The 21,307-nt window shown below is 35.8% G+C and overlaps 1 protein-coding gene across 4 annotated transcripts in view; it reads right to left on the reverse strand.

The window, feature by feature from the left end:
• Positions 1–21,307, reverse strand: part of INTS2 (integrator complex subunit 2) — a 57,211-nt gene that overhangs the window by 6,276 nt on the left and 29,628 nt on the right. For all 4 annotated transcript variants that reach the window (XM_070390557.1, XM_070390558.1, XM_070390560.1 and 1 more), the window contains exons 16-20: positions 16,016–16,120; positions 13,701–13,865; positions 12,368–12,569; positions 4,901–5,026; positions 1,042–1,240 (exon numbers count right to left, since the gene is read on the reverse strand). In XM_070390557.1, the coding sequence (XP_070246658.1) occupies positions 1,042–1,240; positions 4,901–5,026; positions 12,368–12,569; positions 13,701–13,865; positions 16,016–16,120 (797 nt within the window). The remainder of the gene's footprint in view (positions 1–1,041; positions 1,241–4,900; positions 5,027–12,367; positions 12,570–13,700; positions 13,866–16,015; positions 16,121–21,307) is intronic.

Genomic DNA, 21,307 nt, shown 5'->3' on the forward strand with positions numbered 1-21,307 from the left:
TACTTACTAAATACATAACCTTGAGCATGTCATTTAACCTCTTTAAATCTCATTTTCCTACTCTGAAAAAGTGGAGATAATACTCCATAACTTATAAGTTGGTTGTAAAGATTAAATTAGTTAATACACATAAAAAACTCAAAATAGTACCCACCATATAATAAGCATTATATAAATGGTAGCTATTACCATCCTCAATCCCTTCTCTGAAACTCTTGAGTGTCAGATTTATTTTAGAACTCAGATTTTTTTTTTCTGTATTGTTATATAATACCCACAGCAGAGACTAAGACAGTATACTGTAATCAAATATATTTCTGCAGCAAAACATACCAATTTTCATATTAAGTGGGATAAAGGCCATAAATAGCTTCAGATCAAGTTTTGTCACATTAATTCAGGTCAAGTTTTGTCACAAACAAGGTCCTATCAGGTCAGGTTTTTCTGCCAACTGAATTACCAGAAAAAATGCTTCAGTTTTCATAGCTTTTGTGGATTTCTGTATCACAGATAAGGGATTGTGGATCTATATTATTACTCTAATTCTCCTTATTGCCAATGAAAAATTTTTGGAAAATATTTCAAACTAAGAAAACATTTCTCTTATGAAGACCTCTAACTGCTTAACATTCAACCATCTCATATGCCCTGCAAAAATTACTACTTAAGGCTTTAATAAATTCTACTTTGTTAAAAACCTTTTCTAAGAAACATTAACTTATGTTGTCATAGTATTTACCACTGCCTGACATTTTATTACATATATATACTTCTTGTCTGTCTCTACCATTTGGTTTTATTTCCCATTATTTGATTTTAAGAAATAAAAGTCTTATATTTTATTAAAATGTAAATCTCAATGACTATTAAATATCATGAAGATTATTCCCGATTTTAAAATAATAAAGTCCATCTGACATTTAGAAGCAAAGGTAACCCCATTATAAGTTCTATAATAAAATTGATGTACAATATGTTACCACTGTATTTTCTAAATACAGGGAAGCCATTGCCCTTTTTGATTATATTTTACTTTATTACCTGAGCAGCCAGTAATGCATTTTTCAGTTCTTCTCTGGTAACTTCTGGGCCATCGGTTTGTCCAATTAAACCTATCGTATTATTCTGGGAAGGCCTATCTTGCTCTGCTGTTTCCTTCAGATGAGCACTAAGGTAGGCTTTGGATGCCAGAAGATATCCGTTCAACATGTGCAGAGTAATATCCATCAATGGGGGGCATCTACACAAAGGAAGAAGAAAAGAAAAAATACATGAGAGCAAATAAAAATTTTTAAATTAGCCAGAACATGATGAATCAGCTTATATAATCAGAAAAACCTGAACAGTACCTGAAAACCTAAAGAGCAGAAAAGTTACACTTTTCCCACTGAAATATTCATTCTCAAAATGAAAGCTTAACACATGTAATTCTCTATACTTTGTATGAATAGTATTATCTATTTCATTTCATCAGCTAAACCAAATATAATGTATGACCTAGAAAAAAAGGCATTCTTTTTTATAAAATAATGGCACTACCAATAAATCTCTTAGCTATGAGTCTGCAAGGCCACAGTCCTCAAAGGGAAACAGTCTAATGTACAAAATTTTATATTTAAAATAGATAACCAACAAGGACCTACTGTATAGCACAGGGAATGCTGCTCAATATTCTGTAATAACCTAATTGAGAAAAGAATTTGAAAAAGAATAGATACATATATAACTGAATCACTTTGCTGTACATCTGAAACTAACACAACATTGTTAATCAACTATGCTCCAACATAAAGTACAAAATTTTTACAAAGAGCGAAATACTCAATTATTGATAAGATGAAGGAGATTAGATATATAGAATATTTATTCATTCTACTACTGTTTATTCTTTGGAGCAAGACAACTCTGTATTTCAAGAACACTTCAACCACTTGACGGTATGTTATTTACTGAGCCTTAGTTTCCTCAACTAAAAAATAAATATTCATTCCTCAAAAACTGTTATAAATTAAGGTTAAATGAGATAAGAATAGATATAAGAATTACATGTAAAAAAGGAAACCAAAAGATACATCAGTAAGCACTAAAATATTAAAAAGTCAAACCCTTAGAAAAACTTGACAACGCCACTTCCCAGCCTGTCACAAACTGCGCATGTGTGCATAGAGGCAGTACAGCTCTGCTTTTAACTGTGAAACACCAGAAACAGCTTAAATGTCCATCAACATGTCAACAGTTTTTCTGAAATGTTCAAATTATCTATAATAAAAAATGCATGTATTAACCGTGAAAAAATAATGTGAACAGTTAAATAAGCCATGGCAATGTTCCCAGAATTGAAATATTTATTTTTTAAAAAGTCCTAAACTCCACCAGACATTCTGATCAGAGTTTCTGGAAGACAGGCATATATATATGGAATACTAATCTATATATGGAATACTATGCAGCAACTAAACAACGAGAAGGAGGAGCTATGTAAACTCATATGGAAAACATGTTGAAAATGGTAGGTTTAAAACATAATAATAATAATAAAGCCTACCAAAAACCATTTAATTTTTTAAAACCACCCAAAACGAAAAAGTAAATATTTCTATTTATAAATTTGCAAATGCTTGGAAAGTGAAGCTCCTAACACACCATTATGACAATAAAGTTCCTTCTGGAGATGGAATTAGGATTGGTCAAAAGGACAAAGAATAATTCTCTTCTAAAAATGTCAGCATGATAGGAGAGAACACGACTTTCCACTGTACACCTTTTCCTTCTTATTAATCTACTTGTTTGTGTACTTTTTAATATATATTGTGAAAACTTTTATGTTTACATTAAAAAAGGGAATATTTTAGTGAACCTAAGAACCCCTCAGCCAGCCAGCAACAGTTATCTACACATCACATGCCTTACTCAGACCCCCACATCCATTTTACCTACATAACCACTGGTTAGTTCAAAGAAAATCCAAAATGTCATATCTCTTTATATTGTTCATGTTTAAAAACCATCTGAATGACCACTTGGGAAAAAATTAAATTTTAAAAAAGTGAACAAAATTAAAAGGCAAAACAATAGAACAATAAAAGAAAAAACTGCATTCTATATACAAAGAGCTGATATCCATTATACATAAAGAGCTTTTTAAATAAAAAAAGGTAAGCATTCCAATAGAAAACTAGGCTAAAGTATAAAGTAATAAATATATTAAAATATCCAATCTAACGAAAATATAAATTGAAATAGGAATTGATTTTTCACTTATCAAATTGGAAAATATTACATGAAATGGTATAGGAAATTATACAATAGCAAACACCCACTATGGGAATGTAAACTGGTTCAGCCTTTCCAGATGGTGGAATAAAAACATGAATCAAAAGACTTGAAAATGAGCATGTTCCATTTTTAAGAATCAATTCTTAGGAAATAATTCACACCAATTACCACAGCACTAAAAATAATTAACAAAAAAAAATGGAAATAAAATATCCAACAATAGGGAACTGAGTAAAGAATATCTATTAAAATGAGAAAAAGTTAAACAAGTTACAAAGTGCAAGATCCAGACTACAAAAACATTTACTATGTTAATGGCAGCATAAATTAACAACTTCCTGAACAACTGGAGGTGATTTAGGTGAAAAGTTACCTAGTTAAGTGGATTTTTAACAATGGTAAATTGTCTTAGAAGTGGCTCTTCTCTAGAAGCGTTCTTTACTCTTGTTTCCTTTTTAAGTATCCATAAATAGATACTTAATATCATTTATATTGTTTATTCTTCTGACTCCTCATCCCTCTCAGACCCTGATCTTACCAAACTGTATCTGATTTATTCTGCAGATGTTGTCACTTCAAGAATGTCATCCCCAGGATTAAAGACAGATGAGTATGGCAGACTGTACCCTAGTTAGTCTTCTTTACACCAGCTTCTTTCCCTCTAAATCATCTAGCATGAACTTTCTCTTCTCAAGTTATCACCTAAATGATCTCTTTAGCCTAACACTCAAGGCCCTCAATAGTCTGACCTTAACCTAACATTCAACTCTAAAGTGTATTCTCAAAAATTCAGCCATCCACTCAAGCCTTTTTCTCGCTGGCTTTTATACTTTTGCTCACACTATTCTTTTTCCCAAGATAACTTTTTTGACCATCTACACCCCGTCGTTACAGTTTCTGTTCATCTAAACTCTATTTCTATTCTTCAAAACACAAGTCTGATCTCCTCCTAAAACTTTTAACAGCATTCATTTACTACACCATTCATATGCATGTGACCATATTATTTAACTTTTCAGGTACGGGTTTTATTTCCCCATACAGGTGACAATCACTTTAAAGGAAGACCCCTCAACTTGTATATCTCTGCTATTATTTAGCTGAGCAATTAGAAATTCAAATATTAATAATGAGGACTAAATTCCATCTCTTGAGGTGAAGTTACTCAAAGAAACTGATTAAGTTCAGCCACTGGCAAGGAATTATACACAAACGTGGAACAAATGAAGCTAACCTCACAACTGAGGATTCCAAAAAGATCAGTTTTAATGCATGCAACAGTTCACAATGAGCCAATTTTTTTAAAGGTTTTTTCAACAATGGTAGCAGAAACAATATTTTTTTTCACTACCTTGACTCTGAAAGAATAGCCACTATTGAGGGCTGTGAAAACCAAGGATGATATTTTCTTAAAGCTAGTGTTATTAATCACATATTAAATATTAAAGTGAAGTTCATGAATATAGACAACAACAACAAAAAGAACCAAAAGCAAAAACCTCACAGGTCATACTTCCAGGTTATCTGCAAGCACACTAAGATGTAAGTTTAAACTGAATTTCTTCAATTTTCTTTGACTCTCCAAAGCATAAACTCTATAGTAGAAATGAAACTCAACACATACCTGTATACCCTCTGATCACATCTTAGCACAATGAGAGGATCTATCATCAGGTCATTCTGAGTATACTTTTGCTGTCGTACAGACTTTATTGATGGTTGAAGTGCGTTAACTGTCATTACCCACAGCCTGATGAGAAAATAATCACATGTTCAAAAACAGCTATCATAATTGAAACCTGTAGCCATGTTAGAAAGCTACATTCAGGGAAAAAATACAGAACAGGTGTAAATGAACTTGGGAAAATTAAAACCTATTAAAAAATCTTCACAGTTCTAATAGAATAATCATTGCATATAAAATGAAAATTTGAGTTAAAATCTCAGTTATACTGTACTTGCTATATGACTGTATAAGTCATGGAGATTCCTGAACTTATTTCTCCTCTGTAAGATATGAAAATACCTATAAATGAAACTATATCCACCAAAGCACTTTGAAGCTGTAACTGGCCCCATAAATTGTCACTGTTCTATACTTATCACCAGAGAATCTCAGTGTGAGATGCCACTATGAGGTCAGACATCAATAAACCATAAAAGTGGTTACTAACCTAACTACACCATCAGAATTACTGAGAGATATGCAATATGGAGGGTATCTGATCTCTTACAGTGAAGGCCAGGAGTCCACCAGCCCTCACACACAGAACTTGCCCACTCTTAAACATGAGTGGGTAGCCAATGATCATCAGACATCAAAGAAAGCTTCTAATTTGAAAAAGAGTAAAATATACAAACAGAAAGAGGGAATGCCAAAGAAACAGAAACGTTGGGATAAGAAGAAAAAAATTCTTAAATGTATCATTTCCTTAAAGGATGGAACATTTCATATATGAAACAAGAACAGAAAACAATTAGAGATTCTCAAATAAGAGTTCTTAGAAATTAAACTATAACAGGAATATTTTAAATTCAAAGGAAAGAGCAGAAGATAACATTCAGAAAACATCTAGAAAATGTATTCAAAAGATAAATTTTAAAATAGAGCAAAAAAGAGGAGAAAAATCAGAGTAGGTCAAAGAGGTTTAAAACCCAAACTGCAAAAAATTCCAGAAAACAGAGAGAGAGAAATTATTGGGAAAAAAAAAAAATATATATATATATATATATATGAAAATATCCTAGAAGTGAAAGTATTAGCATTAGTCCCCAGATATAAAAAAAAAAGGCCAACCAAGTGCCCAAGACCATGAATTTTAAAAGCTGCTGTTGCTGTTTGGCTGCTAAGTCATGTCTGATTCTTTTGCAACCTGTGACGTAAAGCCCACCAGATTCCTCTGTCCATGGGATTTACCAGGCAAGAATACTGCAGTGGGTTGTCATTTCCTTCTTCAACGGATCTTCCTGACCCAGGATTTAACCCATGTCTCCTGCATTGGCAGGTGGATTCTTTACCACTGAGCCACCAGGGGAAGCCCACAAATTAAAAAAGACCCACATCAAAAAGTATCATCATGAAACTGCAGAAACAGTGAAAAAGAACCTAAAACCTTTAAGAGAGAAAAAACAATGGTCACAAACAAAGGACTGGGAGGTGGTAAATGAAGTTACTCAATAGCAATCAGGAAAGCTCTAGTTACTTCAATAGAATAAAGCCTTCAAGTTGCAAAGAGGAAAAATAAGCTAAAATTCTACACCAAGGCTAAATATCAATCATATGTGAGAAGAAGTATAAACACCTTCTCACACATGAAAACCTCAAAGGAAAAAAAAAAAAAGTTTCCCAAACAACCTTTCTCAGGAAGTCACTTGAGTATGAGTTCCACTCATAAGGAACTAAACCAAGAAAGAGAAAAACATGGAATTGAACCAAAGACAAAGCATTCCAGATGGCTACTGTGGATGTCTCAGATTGAAACATATGGATTGAAAGCTCTGAAAGGAAGGTTTCCAAGGAAAAATGTTACAGATATGTTATCTCATATGTTACAACTAACTGTTATGTAAATTTCTACTCAACAATATAGTCTGAAAGTGAATGAGTTATTAATACAGAAAAAAAAAAAAAAAACCTAAACAGACAAGAGGCAAACAACTCAAGGTCTGTATGTGGGGTGCAGAGGAGGACAGTTGTATAAGAGAGAGATTATAATCACAGGCTATCATATCCTTCAACTAAAGTACACTTATGTGCTCATAAGAAGGCATTCCTAAATTAACAATGCAAAAAAGTAGAGAAAAACAACAGAAGGGGAAAGACTAGAGGTCTCTTCAAGAAAACTGGAGATACCAAGGAAACATTTCATGTCAGGATGAACAAAAAAGGACAGAATTGGTAAGGACCTAACAGAAGCAGAAGAGATTAAGACAAGAAAACACAGAAGAACTATACAAAAAAGGTCATAATGACCCAGATAACCATGATGGTTTGGTCATTCACCTATAGCCAGACATCCTGGAGTGTGAAATAAAGTGGGCTTTAGGAAGCACTACTTATGAAAAAAGCTAGTGGAAGTGATGCAATTCCAGCTGAGCTATTTCAGATCCTAAAAGATGATGCTCTTAAAGTGCTGCACTCAATATGCCAGCAAATTTGGAAAACTCAGCGGTGGCCACAGGACTAGAAAAGTTTAGTTTTCATTCCAAATTCAGAGAAGGGCAATGCCAAAAAATGTTCATACTATCACACAATTGCACTCATTCTGCATGCTACAAAGCTTATGCTCAATCCCCCAAGCTAGGCGTCAGCAGTACATGAACCAAGAACATCCAGATGCACAAGCTGGATACAGAAAAGGCAAATGAACCAAAGATCAAATTGCCAACATCCACTGGATCATAGAAAAAGCAAAAGAATTCCAGAAAAACATCTACTTCTGCTTCACTGACAAAGCTTTAGGATAGACTTTGACTGTGTGGATCACACAAACTGTGGGAAATTCTTCAAGAGATGGGAATACCGGATCACTTTATCTGTCTTCAGAGAAACTTGTATGTGGGTCAAAAGTAACAGTTAGAACCTTACATGGAACAACTGACTGGTTCAAAACTGGGGAAGGAGTCCATCAAGGCTGTATATTGTCACCCTGCTTATTTAACTTATATGCAGAGTACATCATGAGAAATGCTAAGTTGGATGACTCACAAGCTGGAATCAAGATGCTGGGAGAAATATCAACAACATCAGATATGTAGATAACATCACTCTTATGGCAGAAAGCAAAGAAGAATTAAAGAGCCTCTTGAAAGTGAAAGAAGAGTGAAAAAACTGGCTTAAAAACTCAATATTCAAAAAAATGAAGATCATGGCATCCGGTACCATCACTTCATGGCAAATAGAAAGGGAAAAGTGGAAGCAGTGACAGATTTTATATTCTTGGGCTCCAAAATCACTGCAGATGGTGACTGCAGCCATGAAATTAAAAGACTCTTGTTCCTTGGAAGAAAACCTATGACAAATCTAGACAGCAAATTAAAAGGCAAAGACATCACTTTGCTGACAAAGGTCTGTATGGTCAAAGCTATGGTTTTTCTAGTACTCATGCACGGATGTGAGAGTTAGACTATAGAAAACTGAGTGCCAAAGAATCGATGATTTGGAACTGTGGTGCTGGAAAAGATTCTTGAGAGTCCCTTGGATGGCAAGGAGATCCAACCAGACCATCCTAAAGGAGATCAGTCCTGAAAATTTATTGGAAGGACTGATGCTGAAGCTGAAGCTCCAATACTTGGCAAAGCTGGGAAGACCCTGACCTTTTCATCATAGGGGTCTGGAATGTAAAAGTAGAAAGTCAAGAGATACCTGGAATAACAGGCAAGTTCGGCCTTGGAGTACAAAATGAAGCAGGCAAAGGCCAACAGAGTTTTGCCAAGAGAACACACTGCTCATAGCAAATACCCTCTTTCAACAATACAAGAGACAATATCACCAGATGGTCAATACCGAAATCAGATTGATTATATTCTTTGCAGCTGAAAATGAAGAAGCTCTATATAGTCAGCAAAAACAAGACTGCGAACTGACTGTGGCTCAGATCATGAACTCCTTATTGCAAAATTCAGACTTAAACTGAAGAAAGCACAGAAAACCATTAGACCATTCAGGTATGACCTAAATCAAATCCCTTACAATTATTCAGAGGAAGTGACAAATATATTTAAGGGATTATATCTAATAGAGGGCCAGAAGAACCATGGATGGAGGTTCTTAACATTGTACAGGAGGTGGTAAGCAAAACTATCCCCAAGAGAAAGAAATGCAAAAAGGCACAATGGTTGTCTGAGGAGGCCTTACAAAGAGCTGAGAAAAGAAGAGAAGCGAAAGGCAAAGGAGAAAAAGAAACATATATCCATCTGAATGCAGAGTTCCAAAGAACAGGGACAGATAAGAAAGTCTTCTTAAGTGATCAATGCAAACAAATAGAGAAAAACTATAGAATGCGAAAGACTAGAGATCTCTTCAAGAAATTAGAGATACCAAGGGAACATTTCATGCAAAGATGGGCACCTAAAGGACAGAAATGGTAGGGACCTAACAGAAGCAGAAGATATTAAGAAGAGATGGCAAGAATACACAGAAGAAATACACAAAAGAGATCTTCGTGACCCGATAACCACGATGGCATGATCACCCACCTAGAGCCAGACATCCTGGAGTGCAAAGTCAAGTGGGCCTTAGGAAGCATCACTACGAACAAAGCTAGTGGAGGTGATGGAATTCCAGCTGAACTATTTCAAATCCTAAAAGATGATGCTGCACTCAATATGTCAGCAAATTTGGAAAACTCAGCTGTGGCCATAAGACTAGAAAAGGTCAGTTTTCATTCCAATCTCAAAGAAAGGTAATGGCAAAGAATGTTCAAACTGCCACACAATTGCACTCATCCCACACGCTAGTAAAGTAATGCTCAAAATTCTCCTCAACAGTACATGAACCAAGAACTTTCAGATGTTCAAGCTGGATTTAGAAAAGGCAGAGGAACCAGAGATCAAATTGCCAGAATCCACTGGATCACAGAAAAAGCAAGAGAATTCCAGAAAAACATCTACTTCTGCCTCATTGACTATGCTAAAGCCTTTGACTGTGTGGAACACAACAAACTGTGGGAAATTCTTCAAGAGATGGGAATACCAGACCACCTGACCTGCCTCTGAGAAATTTGCATGCAGGTCAAGAAGCAACAGTTAGAACTGGACATGGAACAACAGACTGGTTCGAAATTGGGAAAGGAGTATGTCAAGGCTGTATATTGTCACCCTATTTATTTAACTTATATGCAGAGTACCTCATGCGAAATGCAGGGCTGGATGAAGCACAAGCGGGCATCAAGATTGGTGGGAGAAATATCAATAACCTCATATATGCAGATGACATCACCCTTATGGCAGAAAGCAAAGAGGAATTAAACAGCCTCTTGATGAAAGTGAAAGAAAAGAGCGAAAAAAACTGGCTTAAAACTCAACATTCAAAAAACTAAGATCATGGCATCTGGTCCCATCACTTCATGGCAAATAGATGAGGAAACAATGAAAATAGTGAGAGACTTTATTTCTTGGGCTCCAAAATCACTGCAGATGGTGACTGCAGCCATGAAATTAAAAGACGCTTGCTCCTTGGAAGAAAAGCTATGACCAACCTAGACAGCAAATTAAAAAGCAGAGACATTGCTTTGCTGACAAAGGTACGTATAGTCAAAGCTATGGTTTTTCCAATAGTCAGGTATGGATGTGAGAGTTGGACCATAAAGAAAGTTGAGCACTGAAGAATTGATGTTTCTGAACTGTGGTGTTGGAGAAGACTCTTGAGAATCCCTTGGACAGCAAGGAGATCAAACCAGTTAATGCTAAAGAAAATCAGTCCTGAAAATTCATTGGAAGGACTGATGCTAAAGCTGAAACTCAATACTTTGGCTACCTGATGCAAAGAACTGACTCATTGGAAAAGACCCTGATGCTGGAAAAGATTAAAGGCAGGAAGAGAAGGGGATGACAGAGGATGAGATGGTTGGATGGCATCACCAACTCGATTGGACATTAGTTCGAGTAAACTCCAGGTTTAGTGATGGACAGGGAGGCCTGGCATGCCGTGGTCCATGGGGTTGCAAAGAGTTGGACATGACTGAGCAACTAAACTGAACTGATGCTGGGAAAGACTTAATGCAAAAGGAGAAAAGGGCAGCAGAGCATGAGATGGTTAGATAGCATCACCAACTCAATGGACATTAATCTGAGCAAACTTCAGGAGATAGTGACGGACATGGAAGACTGGTGCGCTGCAGTCCATGGGATCTCAAAGTGTTGGACATGACTTAGCAACTGAACAACAACTCATGATAATATATACACTGAATATTTCTTTAACCAAAAATTCTGACATAACTATGTTGGGAGAAATGCAGGAAGGGAGGATTTGTGTTGGGGGAAGAAGGACTCATAGGGAAGCTGGTAAGTGTGTGCAATCTTTATCTTATACAATAGGAAGTCAAAAGATAATTTCTAAATTGGAACATCAGATAATCATGGTAATTATAAGCATATGACTAAGATATCTGGTGGGATATAAATGTCAGAATTAAAAGATAAAAGAGCTGAGAACAGGTGTCTCTGAGGAGCAATAGCCTAAAGTGAGAAGGTAGGGACAGACCTTATATACTATTTAACTTATGTGCAGTTATTAATTTGGTATAAGTAAAAATCAAAATTAAAATGTATAGATATTCTCAGACCTACTGAATCAAAATCTCAGGTAAATCCAGCCCAATTTTTTTTTAGACCTGATCAACTGTTTCTGATGCAATCTATGGACCATCAGCGGAGAAGGCAATGGCACCCCACTCCAGTACTCTTGCCTGGAAAATCCCATGGACGGAAGAGCCTGGTAGGCTGCACTCCATGGGGTCGCTAAGAGTCAGACACGACTGAGCGACTTCACTTTCACTTTTCACTTTCGTGCCTTGGAGAAGGAAATGGCAACCCACTCCAGTGTTCTTGCCTGGAGAATCCCAGGGATGGGGAAGCCTGGTGGGCTGCCATCTATGGGGTCGCACAGAGTCGGACACGACTGAAGCGACTTAGCAGCAGCAGCAGCAGCATGGACCATCAGAGACCTATGTGACTAAAGACAAAATAATGAATCTAGCATTCCACTCTGATTTAATTAGCATGGCATACAACTTGGGGATCAGGAGTTTAGAAAGCTCTCTGGGAGATTTCAATGTACAGCAAACTCTGGAACCACTGCAGTGATGCAAGACACAATGGTAATCTACACCACAATTAGGCACAAATGACCACAACTCCCTTTCACAGAACTTTCTCAAGTTGGAAATACATGAAAGTTTTTGTGTTAAGATAAAATGTATTATTTTCCTTAACAGATATAACAGCCTTTTAATCAGTAGTCTTCAGAAAGGATTTATATTGTCAAAAAGGTTTTTTTAACAATTTTTTTCAACATTTCAGCTTAGGTTATTGTATACAATCACTGCTATACACTTATCTATTACATGTAACAGAGCATTGAAATTACCTCCGAGGCATCACAGTATTCAGAACCATCCAGAGTTTATTGACTGTTTGAAGAATTCGCCGTGGAACCCCTGAATTCAACAGCTGATTCATATTGGATGTTAATACTTCTGCATATGGTATAAGTTCACTGGCAGAAAGTAGAGTCAAGTGTTCTAGAATCTGCATCACTTGTGTGTGACTTACTGGGACAGCTGAAAATGCTAAAAGGAAAACTGCCGTCACAATCTAATTACCACACAGCTTACCAAATGGAAAGCAAATATTGTTCTATCACACTATAGGCCAAACAAATCAAGAAAGCAATATTGCTTTAAAGAAAGTAAAACATTCAGTCCTAGCCATAATTGTGGGCACACTTAAAATTAGGCCCTTAAGAAAAATTCATGTTAAAGTGCAGTTATTTCATAAAGAACAACAACAACAAAAAATCTCATCCGAAAAATCACAGTAGTGACAGTGACAGAAAGACAATGATTTGCACTGATTATTGGCTGACCACGAAACATACCCAAGTATTGCTTTTGGTATTAACATTCATTTGAAAAATTCAAATTTCTTGACACCTTCCTTCAGGTAGCCCTTTATGGGCTGTAAGCAGCTGTTAATAAAAAAATATCTAGAACTGTGATCCTTCAATAGAATAGTTACTAAGCACTTTTGGCTACTGAGCATTTGAAACGTGGCTAGTATAAACTGAGATGTGCTGTAAGTTTAAACACACAGACTTAGTACGGAAAACCAGTAAAATATCTAACAGTTTTTATATTGATTACACGATGAAATGATAATACATTAGATATACTGGGTTATGTAAAATAATTATTTAAATTAATTTTGCCTGTTTTTTTTTAACTCTTTGAATGTGGCAAATTATATAGAAAGTTTAAAATTATGTGTAGTTCACATCCTATTTCTATTTGACAGTGCTAACCTAGAACATTATCCATTAACAGCAAATACATTGTTTTCTATTCTGTGGCACTTATTTTTTTATATATACTTATTCATTTTTAATTGATTGATGATTGTTTTCCAATACTGGTTTTCTGTCATACATCCACATCATGGCACTTATTTCTGACTGGTTTTAAGAACTTCCTAAACCATATGACCTGTTTATTGATGTAATGTAGACCCTATGAGGAGAAAGATGCAAGCATGTCAGAAAAAAAAAGGGGTTAAAAATCCTTACACTCAAAGAGAATTACTTTATATAGTCACCAAAACACTGCTCTATCTCCTGGAAAATTCGGCATGATTCTAAGATTTCAATGGGGCTAACACCTCTTTGTACTACTAAAGGGGTAAAAGGAGTGATCAGTTTACTGTACCTTCTTGAAGCTGTTTAGGAGAGTGGTTTTTGGCATTATTAGTCAGAAGCATTCTCCTTAACAGGGCGTCCGTCCCTGTGATTTCCTCTTCACAGATCCAATCATCCACGATGCATAAATGTGGGTAATTGGTTGCAAGGAGACGAAGTAAAGCAGAATGCAACCCTTGAAAATGTACAAGATGTCAATCGGATTCTTCATTCTTAAACATCAAACTGTCTTTCCTCTTTCGCCTTTCCCGTTCATTTTCTACCAGCCAGAGGAATCTGCACTTCTTATGCATGCACACTACAGTCTGAGAACTTCTATTCAGTACTTCAGTCAGGGACTTTGCTTAAATCAAGATCCCCATTTGAACGGATACACAGGAAGCTGGAAACCACTACTTTTATCGAAAGTTCTCAAGCTCTCTTCCAACCTATTCCAGCATAAAAGTAGCAGTAGCTCAAGAGTTGAGTAGGGAGGAAAAAAAGAGAAGGGAAAAAAAGGTTCATTTGGGAAAGATCACATATGGTTTGAAAAAGGCCTCACTCAGAAATTCTGATAGACTTCTACAAGAGAACACATCCTCTCCTCCAACCCAGTTGAGAATCATTGCTATACATGGGTAAAATTAAAGTTGCCCAACTTGAGTGCCTAAATGTACACTTTATGTACATTTTCTCATTTCACCCTAACATTCCTACAAGGTAAGCAGCATTGTCTCTGTTCTACTGTAAGGAAATAGGCTGAAAGATATTTATATTAATAATGTTCCTAAAGTCACACAGCTGTGTAAGCCAACCCAAGCAGTACTGATGATACCCACAAGAGGGTGCAATTGTTTTCTTTTAAGAAGGGTTAGGAAGCTCAAAGCATTGGGACCTTTCTAAACTTGCTTACAGCATAGCTTGACTACTCATTATTATTATTATTGTATAACATCAGCAATGAAAAACAAATGATGATAATGCCTATTTAGACAGATGAAGTACTATGTTATTTACCTAATAAATGTTGTTACTATACAATTATCATCATCTCCCAGTTGCGAGAGCCAGCAATAAGAGTATCAGCAGTAATAAAAGTACTTTAGATTTGATCACCCACTTAGTATGCAACTTAGATCAAGTCAAACCACTGCTTAGTCCCCAAAGGGATAAGTATCTACTGCCTTTCCCATAGAAACTGCTTAAAATAAATGTTTCTGTGAAAAAGACACTGTAACAATCACAAGTGGTATTATTTTAAAGTTTAAATGCACAAATATATGTATAGTCAGGACGATCACAAAAACGACTGCTTGTAATAGTACAAATTAGTCTACATTACATAATCCCTTTATTAGTTGCAACATTAGTTACCAAATGCTGCAAAATATAACATCACTTCTCTGAAAAGAGATTATGCAAAGATATAAATAAATGCAGACATCTGGCTAAAGAAGACTAAAGAAAGTTCATGTTCACCCTTGAAATCAACCATAATAAAGACAGAAAAAGAAAATCTGAGCTTCAAAGAAACAAATCAAAGAGAAAAAAAATCCATACATTCAAACATTATAAAAAGCTGTTAAATTAAGAAAAAAATTGAATTTCAAAAAATATTACTATATTTCTACTTGACAGTTTTACAGTAAAAGTATTATAGTAATTTCATGCTTTGGCATGTTATGTAGCAATTAAAAACAATAATGTAGATCTACATGTAGCGACATGATAAGATCTCCAAGACTCCAACAGAACAAAGCAAGTCAAGAAGAAATACAGTATGATAGCATTTAGAGCTCAAAAAAAGATTTTTGTACTTGTGTGTGTTTCTATTAGCTTCAACCACATGAAACTGCATTTTCAGAGGTCAAAAATAGTTGAATAGTTGTAATCTCATATGGTTCAACCTGTAGCAAAGAATATGTGAAACCACATACCAAAAGGAAATAGCTGGGGCCTCGGGGGTGGGAAATAGTTTTCAGGGAGTAAGACAGCAAGGAAAGTAAAGAGAAATTCACTCTTAAATTGAATGTTTAGCTTTGAGCACCTATTACACTTTGTAATCTTACATATAGTAGGTATTTTTTACCTATTGTATAACACATGGAACTCTGCTCAATGTTATGTGCCAGCCTGGATAAGAGGGGCATTCAGGGGAGAATGGACACATGTGTATGTATGGCTGAGTCCCTTCACTGTTCAAATGAGAATATCACATTGTTAATTGGCTATACCCCAATACAAAATGTTTTGGTGCTAAAAAAATAAAATAAAAATTAAATTTTAAAAAAAGTAGGTATTTTTTACCAATAAACATTACCAGTAAAAAGCAAAGAAAACAAATACCTCCCAACTCCTGCTGAAGTCCTTGAGCCTGTCGAATAAGGAATTTGATAGGAATCTGATCCATTAAAGAAGATGAATATGATTTGGGTTTTCTTTGCATGGCAGCTGTCATTCAAAAATAAGAAATGTATGATACAACGTTAGAAACAACATAAATCTTAACCTTCAACACAAATGGGAACAAATACACTGTCAAATTACTCTTAGTTCACTTAATCTGTAAATATAGCTCATAAAAGATGAAGAGTCACACCAAAGCAGTGAATACATATGACGAGCAAGAACATACTTCAGGGCAAGGTGTGGAAAATGCCCTGAAACTGAAACCAGTGGGAAGGAAAATCATGAGTGAGAGAAGCCACCTGCAGAAGTGTCCTACTCTTGAAAAAATAGAAGAGAAACTCCCCAAACCTAATTAGGAAGACAAATGCAGTCATGACCACATGGCTTAAAGCTTGATGATGCCAACAGCCTTAATCATATTATCTATTAGTGGTGACTGACTCTGTATGAATGACTTTCTTCTCTTACAACTTCTACCTTCAACTAAGTCCATCTTTTTTTTTTTTTTTTAAGCAAATCCACCTTAATTTCTATTCTTTTTCTGCTATCCTAATTCAATACCTACTCATCATTTATTTAAATAACTACTGTGGTTCAATTTTCAATTTTCCAGACTCCAATTCCTCTTCTTTTTGAACCATCCTTCACATTGGTGCCATAGTCTTCTTATTTAAATTCAGATTTGGCCAGATAATGTGTCTCTGGATCCAAGCTCAAATATCTGGATCCATGGATTTCCAGACCCCCAGGGTAAAGGTCCTTGCCAGTCAACACTTTCTGTCTCATCTCCACCATATGCTATATGCCTGACACCCTTATCTTATTCCAAGCTGCTTTGCATGTACAACAGAACTTATGAGCATCTCAACCAGGCTGTCCATAGTTTGAAAAACTATATCCAATATACTTATTCTTTTCCAAATACAAACCACATAATGTAAAGCTCAACAAATTTTTATTGATTGAAGTTAAGAAGTATATGAGTGCAAGCGTCACAATAAATGTTGAGAATCATTGTCTAAATATACAATACACCTCTTGATTAGACATGATACCCCTTGCAAGTCAGTGAATTAGCATTCCAGTTTTCTACACCAATCTTTTATGAACTGGGTAAGAATGTACCTCAAAACACAATTTAAAAAAACACAGCTTCCAGTACAATCAAATTCTGGTTCCAACACCATCCAAACTGGAAAGGAAGAAGTAAAACTGCCACTATTTGCAGATATGGCATTATACAGAAAATCTTAAAGATTCTATCAAAAAACTGTTGGAACTAAAAAAAAAAAAGTGGTAAAAATGACAAATATTTCAGCCCATAAATGTGTAAATGACTCTCATGCAAATGCTGAGGTGAAAGAATACTTGGGGCTTCCATAGTAAGATGAGGGGCCAACATTCAAGGAACACCTTACGGGGTATGCCTTTGTGCCATACACTGTAAAGCTCAACAAATTTTTGAAGGAAAAGAAAGCGAAGGCGCTCAGTTGTGTCCAACTCTGTGTGACCCCATGGACCATAGCCTACCAGGCTCCTCCGTCCATGGGATTTTCCAGGCAAGAGTACCAGAGTGGGTTGCCATTTCCTTCTCCAAATAATTTCCTAAAGAACGAAGTAGAGTTGGCTGGTAAAAGAGTGGCTGAGGAAGCTTTTCTGGACATCAAAGTTCCGTCAAGGTAACAAGAATTAAGAAAAGAAAAGAAAAAAGGAAAAAATACTGTGAAAACTAATAAATTCAGTAGGGTTGCAAGATATAAAATTAAATACACAAAAATCTCTTGCATTTCTATAGACCAGTAACAATCAGAAACAAAAGTTACATTGCCCTTAGCTTTTGTAACATTTTAATCCTGAAAACATTCCTATGGAAACCTAATTCATTTATGAAATTAGTGTAAACTAAAGCCAGGAAAAAAAGAAATGAAGAGAAAAAAGGCCTATTTCACTTGCTTAAACACAGATGGGAAAAAATCATATTAAAAAAAAATAAAAATCAAATCTAGCTCCATGCTAAAAGAATAATATACCCAGAGCAAGTAGGGCCCACTCCAGAAATACAGATATCAATCATACAACAAATTCTATAAATAGACCAAATTATCTCAGTAACTGCTGAAAAAGTATTCCCTTGATAAAGTTTTTTAAAATGGTACTCTAAGAAATTCAGAGCCTGACTAACCCAAAGTAAACGTCTTATACCTTCCTGGTGGCTCAGATGGTAAAGCGTGTGCCTGCAATGCAGGAGACCTGGGTTCGATCCCTGGGTCGGGAAGGTCCCCTGGAGAAGGATATGGCAAACCACTCCAGTATTCTTGCCTGGAAAATTTCATGGACAGAGGAGCCTGGTAGGCTACAGCCCATGGGGTCCCAAAGAGTTGGACACAACTGAGCAACTTCACTTTAAGAAAAAATTATACAAAGTATATACAAAGTTTAATTGACATAGAAAAATAATTTGAATAAATTCACACATTTAAAAAATGTATTAAGTGATTACTCTGTATCAAGTAATATTCTAAATGAGTAAGTAAGTGAAAGTCACTCAGTCCTGTCCAACTCATTGACATAGTAGCAAAAAAAGATAAAAATTGGCCTTCATGAATCTTACATTTTAATAATTTAAAGGAAAAATTATTTCAAGGAATTCCCTGGCAGTCCAGTGGTTAGGACTCAGGGCTTTTACTGCTGGGAAGATGGGTTTGATTCCAGGTTAGGGAACTATGATCTTGCAAGGTGCACAGCTGACCCAAAATAAGTCTTCAAAAAAATTATTTCATATTCCTAGCTAGATGAATATGAATATTTCATATTCATAGCTAGAAAGACTTTTATTGTAAAGATGTATTCTTTCTAAATTAATTCTGCTGCTAAGTTGCTTCAGTCGTGTCTGACTCTGTGCGACCCCATGGACTGCAGCCCACCAGGCTCCGCCATCCCTGGGATTCTCCAGGCAAGAACACTGGAGTGGGTTTCCATTTCCTTCTCCAATGCATGAAAGTGAAAAGTGAAAGTGAAGTTGCTCAGTCGTGTCCAACTTAGCGACCCCATGGACTGCAGCCTACCAGGCTCCTCCGTCCATGGAGTTTTCCAGGCAAGAGTATTGGAGTGGGGTGCCATTGCCTTCTCCGAAATTAATTCTAGCGTAACATAATTCTAACCAAAATCCAAATATAATTTTCTTCTATGGAATTTTACAAAATCTTAGAGTTCATGTGCAAGATTATATACGTGAAAATGGACAGAAATATTGAACAAGAACAATAATTGTGAAAGGGACTGGAAATGCCTAACCAAAAAAAAAAAAAAAAAGACATACGTTTGTAATAAAACTTCAATATACATCAGAGCAACTTTCTAAATTAATAGGAAAATGACAGGTTATTCGCTTTGTGATGTTGACAAATAACCAATTATTTAAAAACAACAACAACAAGTAGGGGCTTCCTTGGTGGCTCAATGGTAAAGAATCTACCTGCCAATGCAGGAGACAAGGGTTTGATCCCCAATCCAGGAAGATCACAATGCCACAGAGCAACTAAGCCTGTGCACAACTACTGAACCAAGTCCCCTGGAGCCCCATGCTCCGCAATAAGAGAAGCCAAAACAATGAGAAACCCTCACACTGCAACTACAGAGTAGCTCCTGCTCGTCACAAGAGAAAAAGCCCACGCAGCAATGAAGACTCAGCACAACCAAACATAAATAAATAAATGCATAAAATGAAAAAAAAATTTTAAACTGAATCTGTATCCACATATGTGTGCTCAGTCATGTCCAACTCTTTGCGACCCCACGGATTGTAGCCTGCCAGGCTTGTCTGTCCATGGCATTCTCCAGGCAAGAGTACTAGAGAGAGTTGCCGTGCCCTCCCCCCAGGGGATCTTTCCCACCCAAAGACTGAAACCTGTATGGGTAGGCAGATTCTTTACCACTGGGCCACCTGGGAAGCCAGTCTGTATCCCATACTTGATAACTTCATGAATCTTACATTTTAATAATTTTAAAAGAAAAAAATATTTCAGGGAATTCCCTGGTGGTCCAGTAGTTAGGACTCAGGGCTTTTACTGCTGGGAGGTGGACATACATAAATTAATTAAAGGCATATGTAAATTTTAAAAATGAAATAAAATCCTAAAAGAAAATGTAAGTGATTAGTCATATAATGTTAGTACCTTACTTTCAAAGCGTCTCCTCTCCTCAGAATTCTATAATCAAAATATACCATAAACAAATGATAACACCCAACTGCTATCATTGTGAATGCAAAAAAATTGGTACTCACATCCTATACAAATGTCTTATACATATGTCTTCTACAGAATGTCTGTAATGGTAAAAACTATCTGGAAAACAGTATGACAATTCATTTTTTAAACACTGGAATTCAAAAATCTTTGATTTAGTAGTTCTGTCCTAAAGAAATAAATAATTATATCTGTATACAGTTAGTTCTAAGGATATTCATTCCGCCAGTCTCTATAATGGCAAAATGTAGAAACAATCTCCAATAATAAGGTATTTTTAAGTAATGGTACACATTTATGAAGAAATATTTTACAGCTATTAAAAATCATGTTTCAGAAAATGTACTGTAATAGGCCAAATGCTTAAAGTGTAGTCTTAAGTAAAAGGGTAGATTAAAAACTTATGATTCCAAACTTTATGAAGGTTATCACACATACAAAGACTGAAGGGTTTTTTTCCCTAGCAAAATTCTATGGTGATTATCTCTGGGCAGTAGAATTATGGGTGGTTTATACTCTGGTCTTTGTACTTTTCTCACTTCCTCAATTTTCTTCAGTAAAACACTCTTTTAATAAATATTTTATTTTAAAAAACAGTTCTTTTGCATTAAGTAAGATAAGTAAAGTGAAGTCGCTCAGTCATGTCCAACTCTTTGGGACCCCATGGACTGTAGTCTGTCCATGGGATTTTCCAGGCAAGAGTGCTGGAGTGGATTGCCATTTCCTTCTCCAGGGCATCTTCCCTACCCAGGAATAGAACCTGGGTCTCCCGCATTGCAGGCAGACGCTTTACCGTCTGAGCCACCAGGGAAGCTGGTAAGATAGGTAAGCAATTAGCTAAATAATGAAATAAGTTTAAAATTCTTATACTTTTACTCCACAGGATGATCATATTACTGTTAGAACCTTTTTTGGTCAAACTCGATTTTACAGTACTGAAACTTCAAGCTGCCAAGAAATAACATCTGTCAGTGTCTGCTTA

Source organism: Bos mutus, chromosome 19 (genome assembly GCF_027580195.1).
Source record: "Bos mutus isolate GX-2022 chromosome 19, NWIPB_WYAK_1.1, whole genome shotgun sequence".
Lineage (NCBI taxonomy): Eukaryota > Metazoa > Chordata > Mammalia > Artiodactyla > Bovidae > Bos > Bos mutus.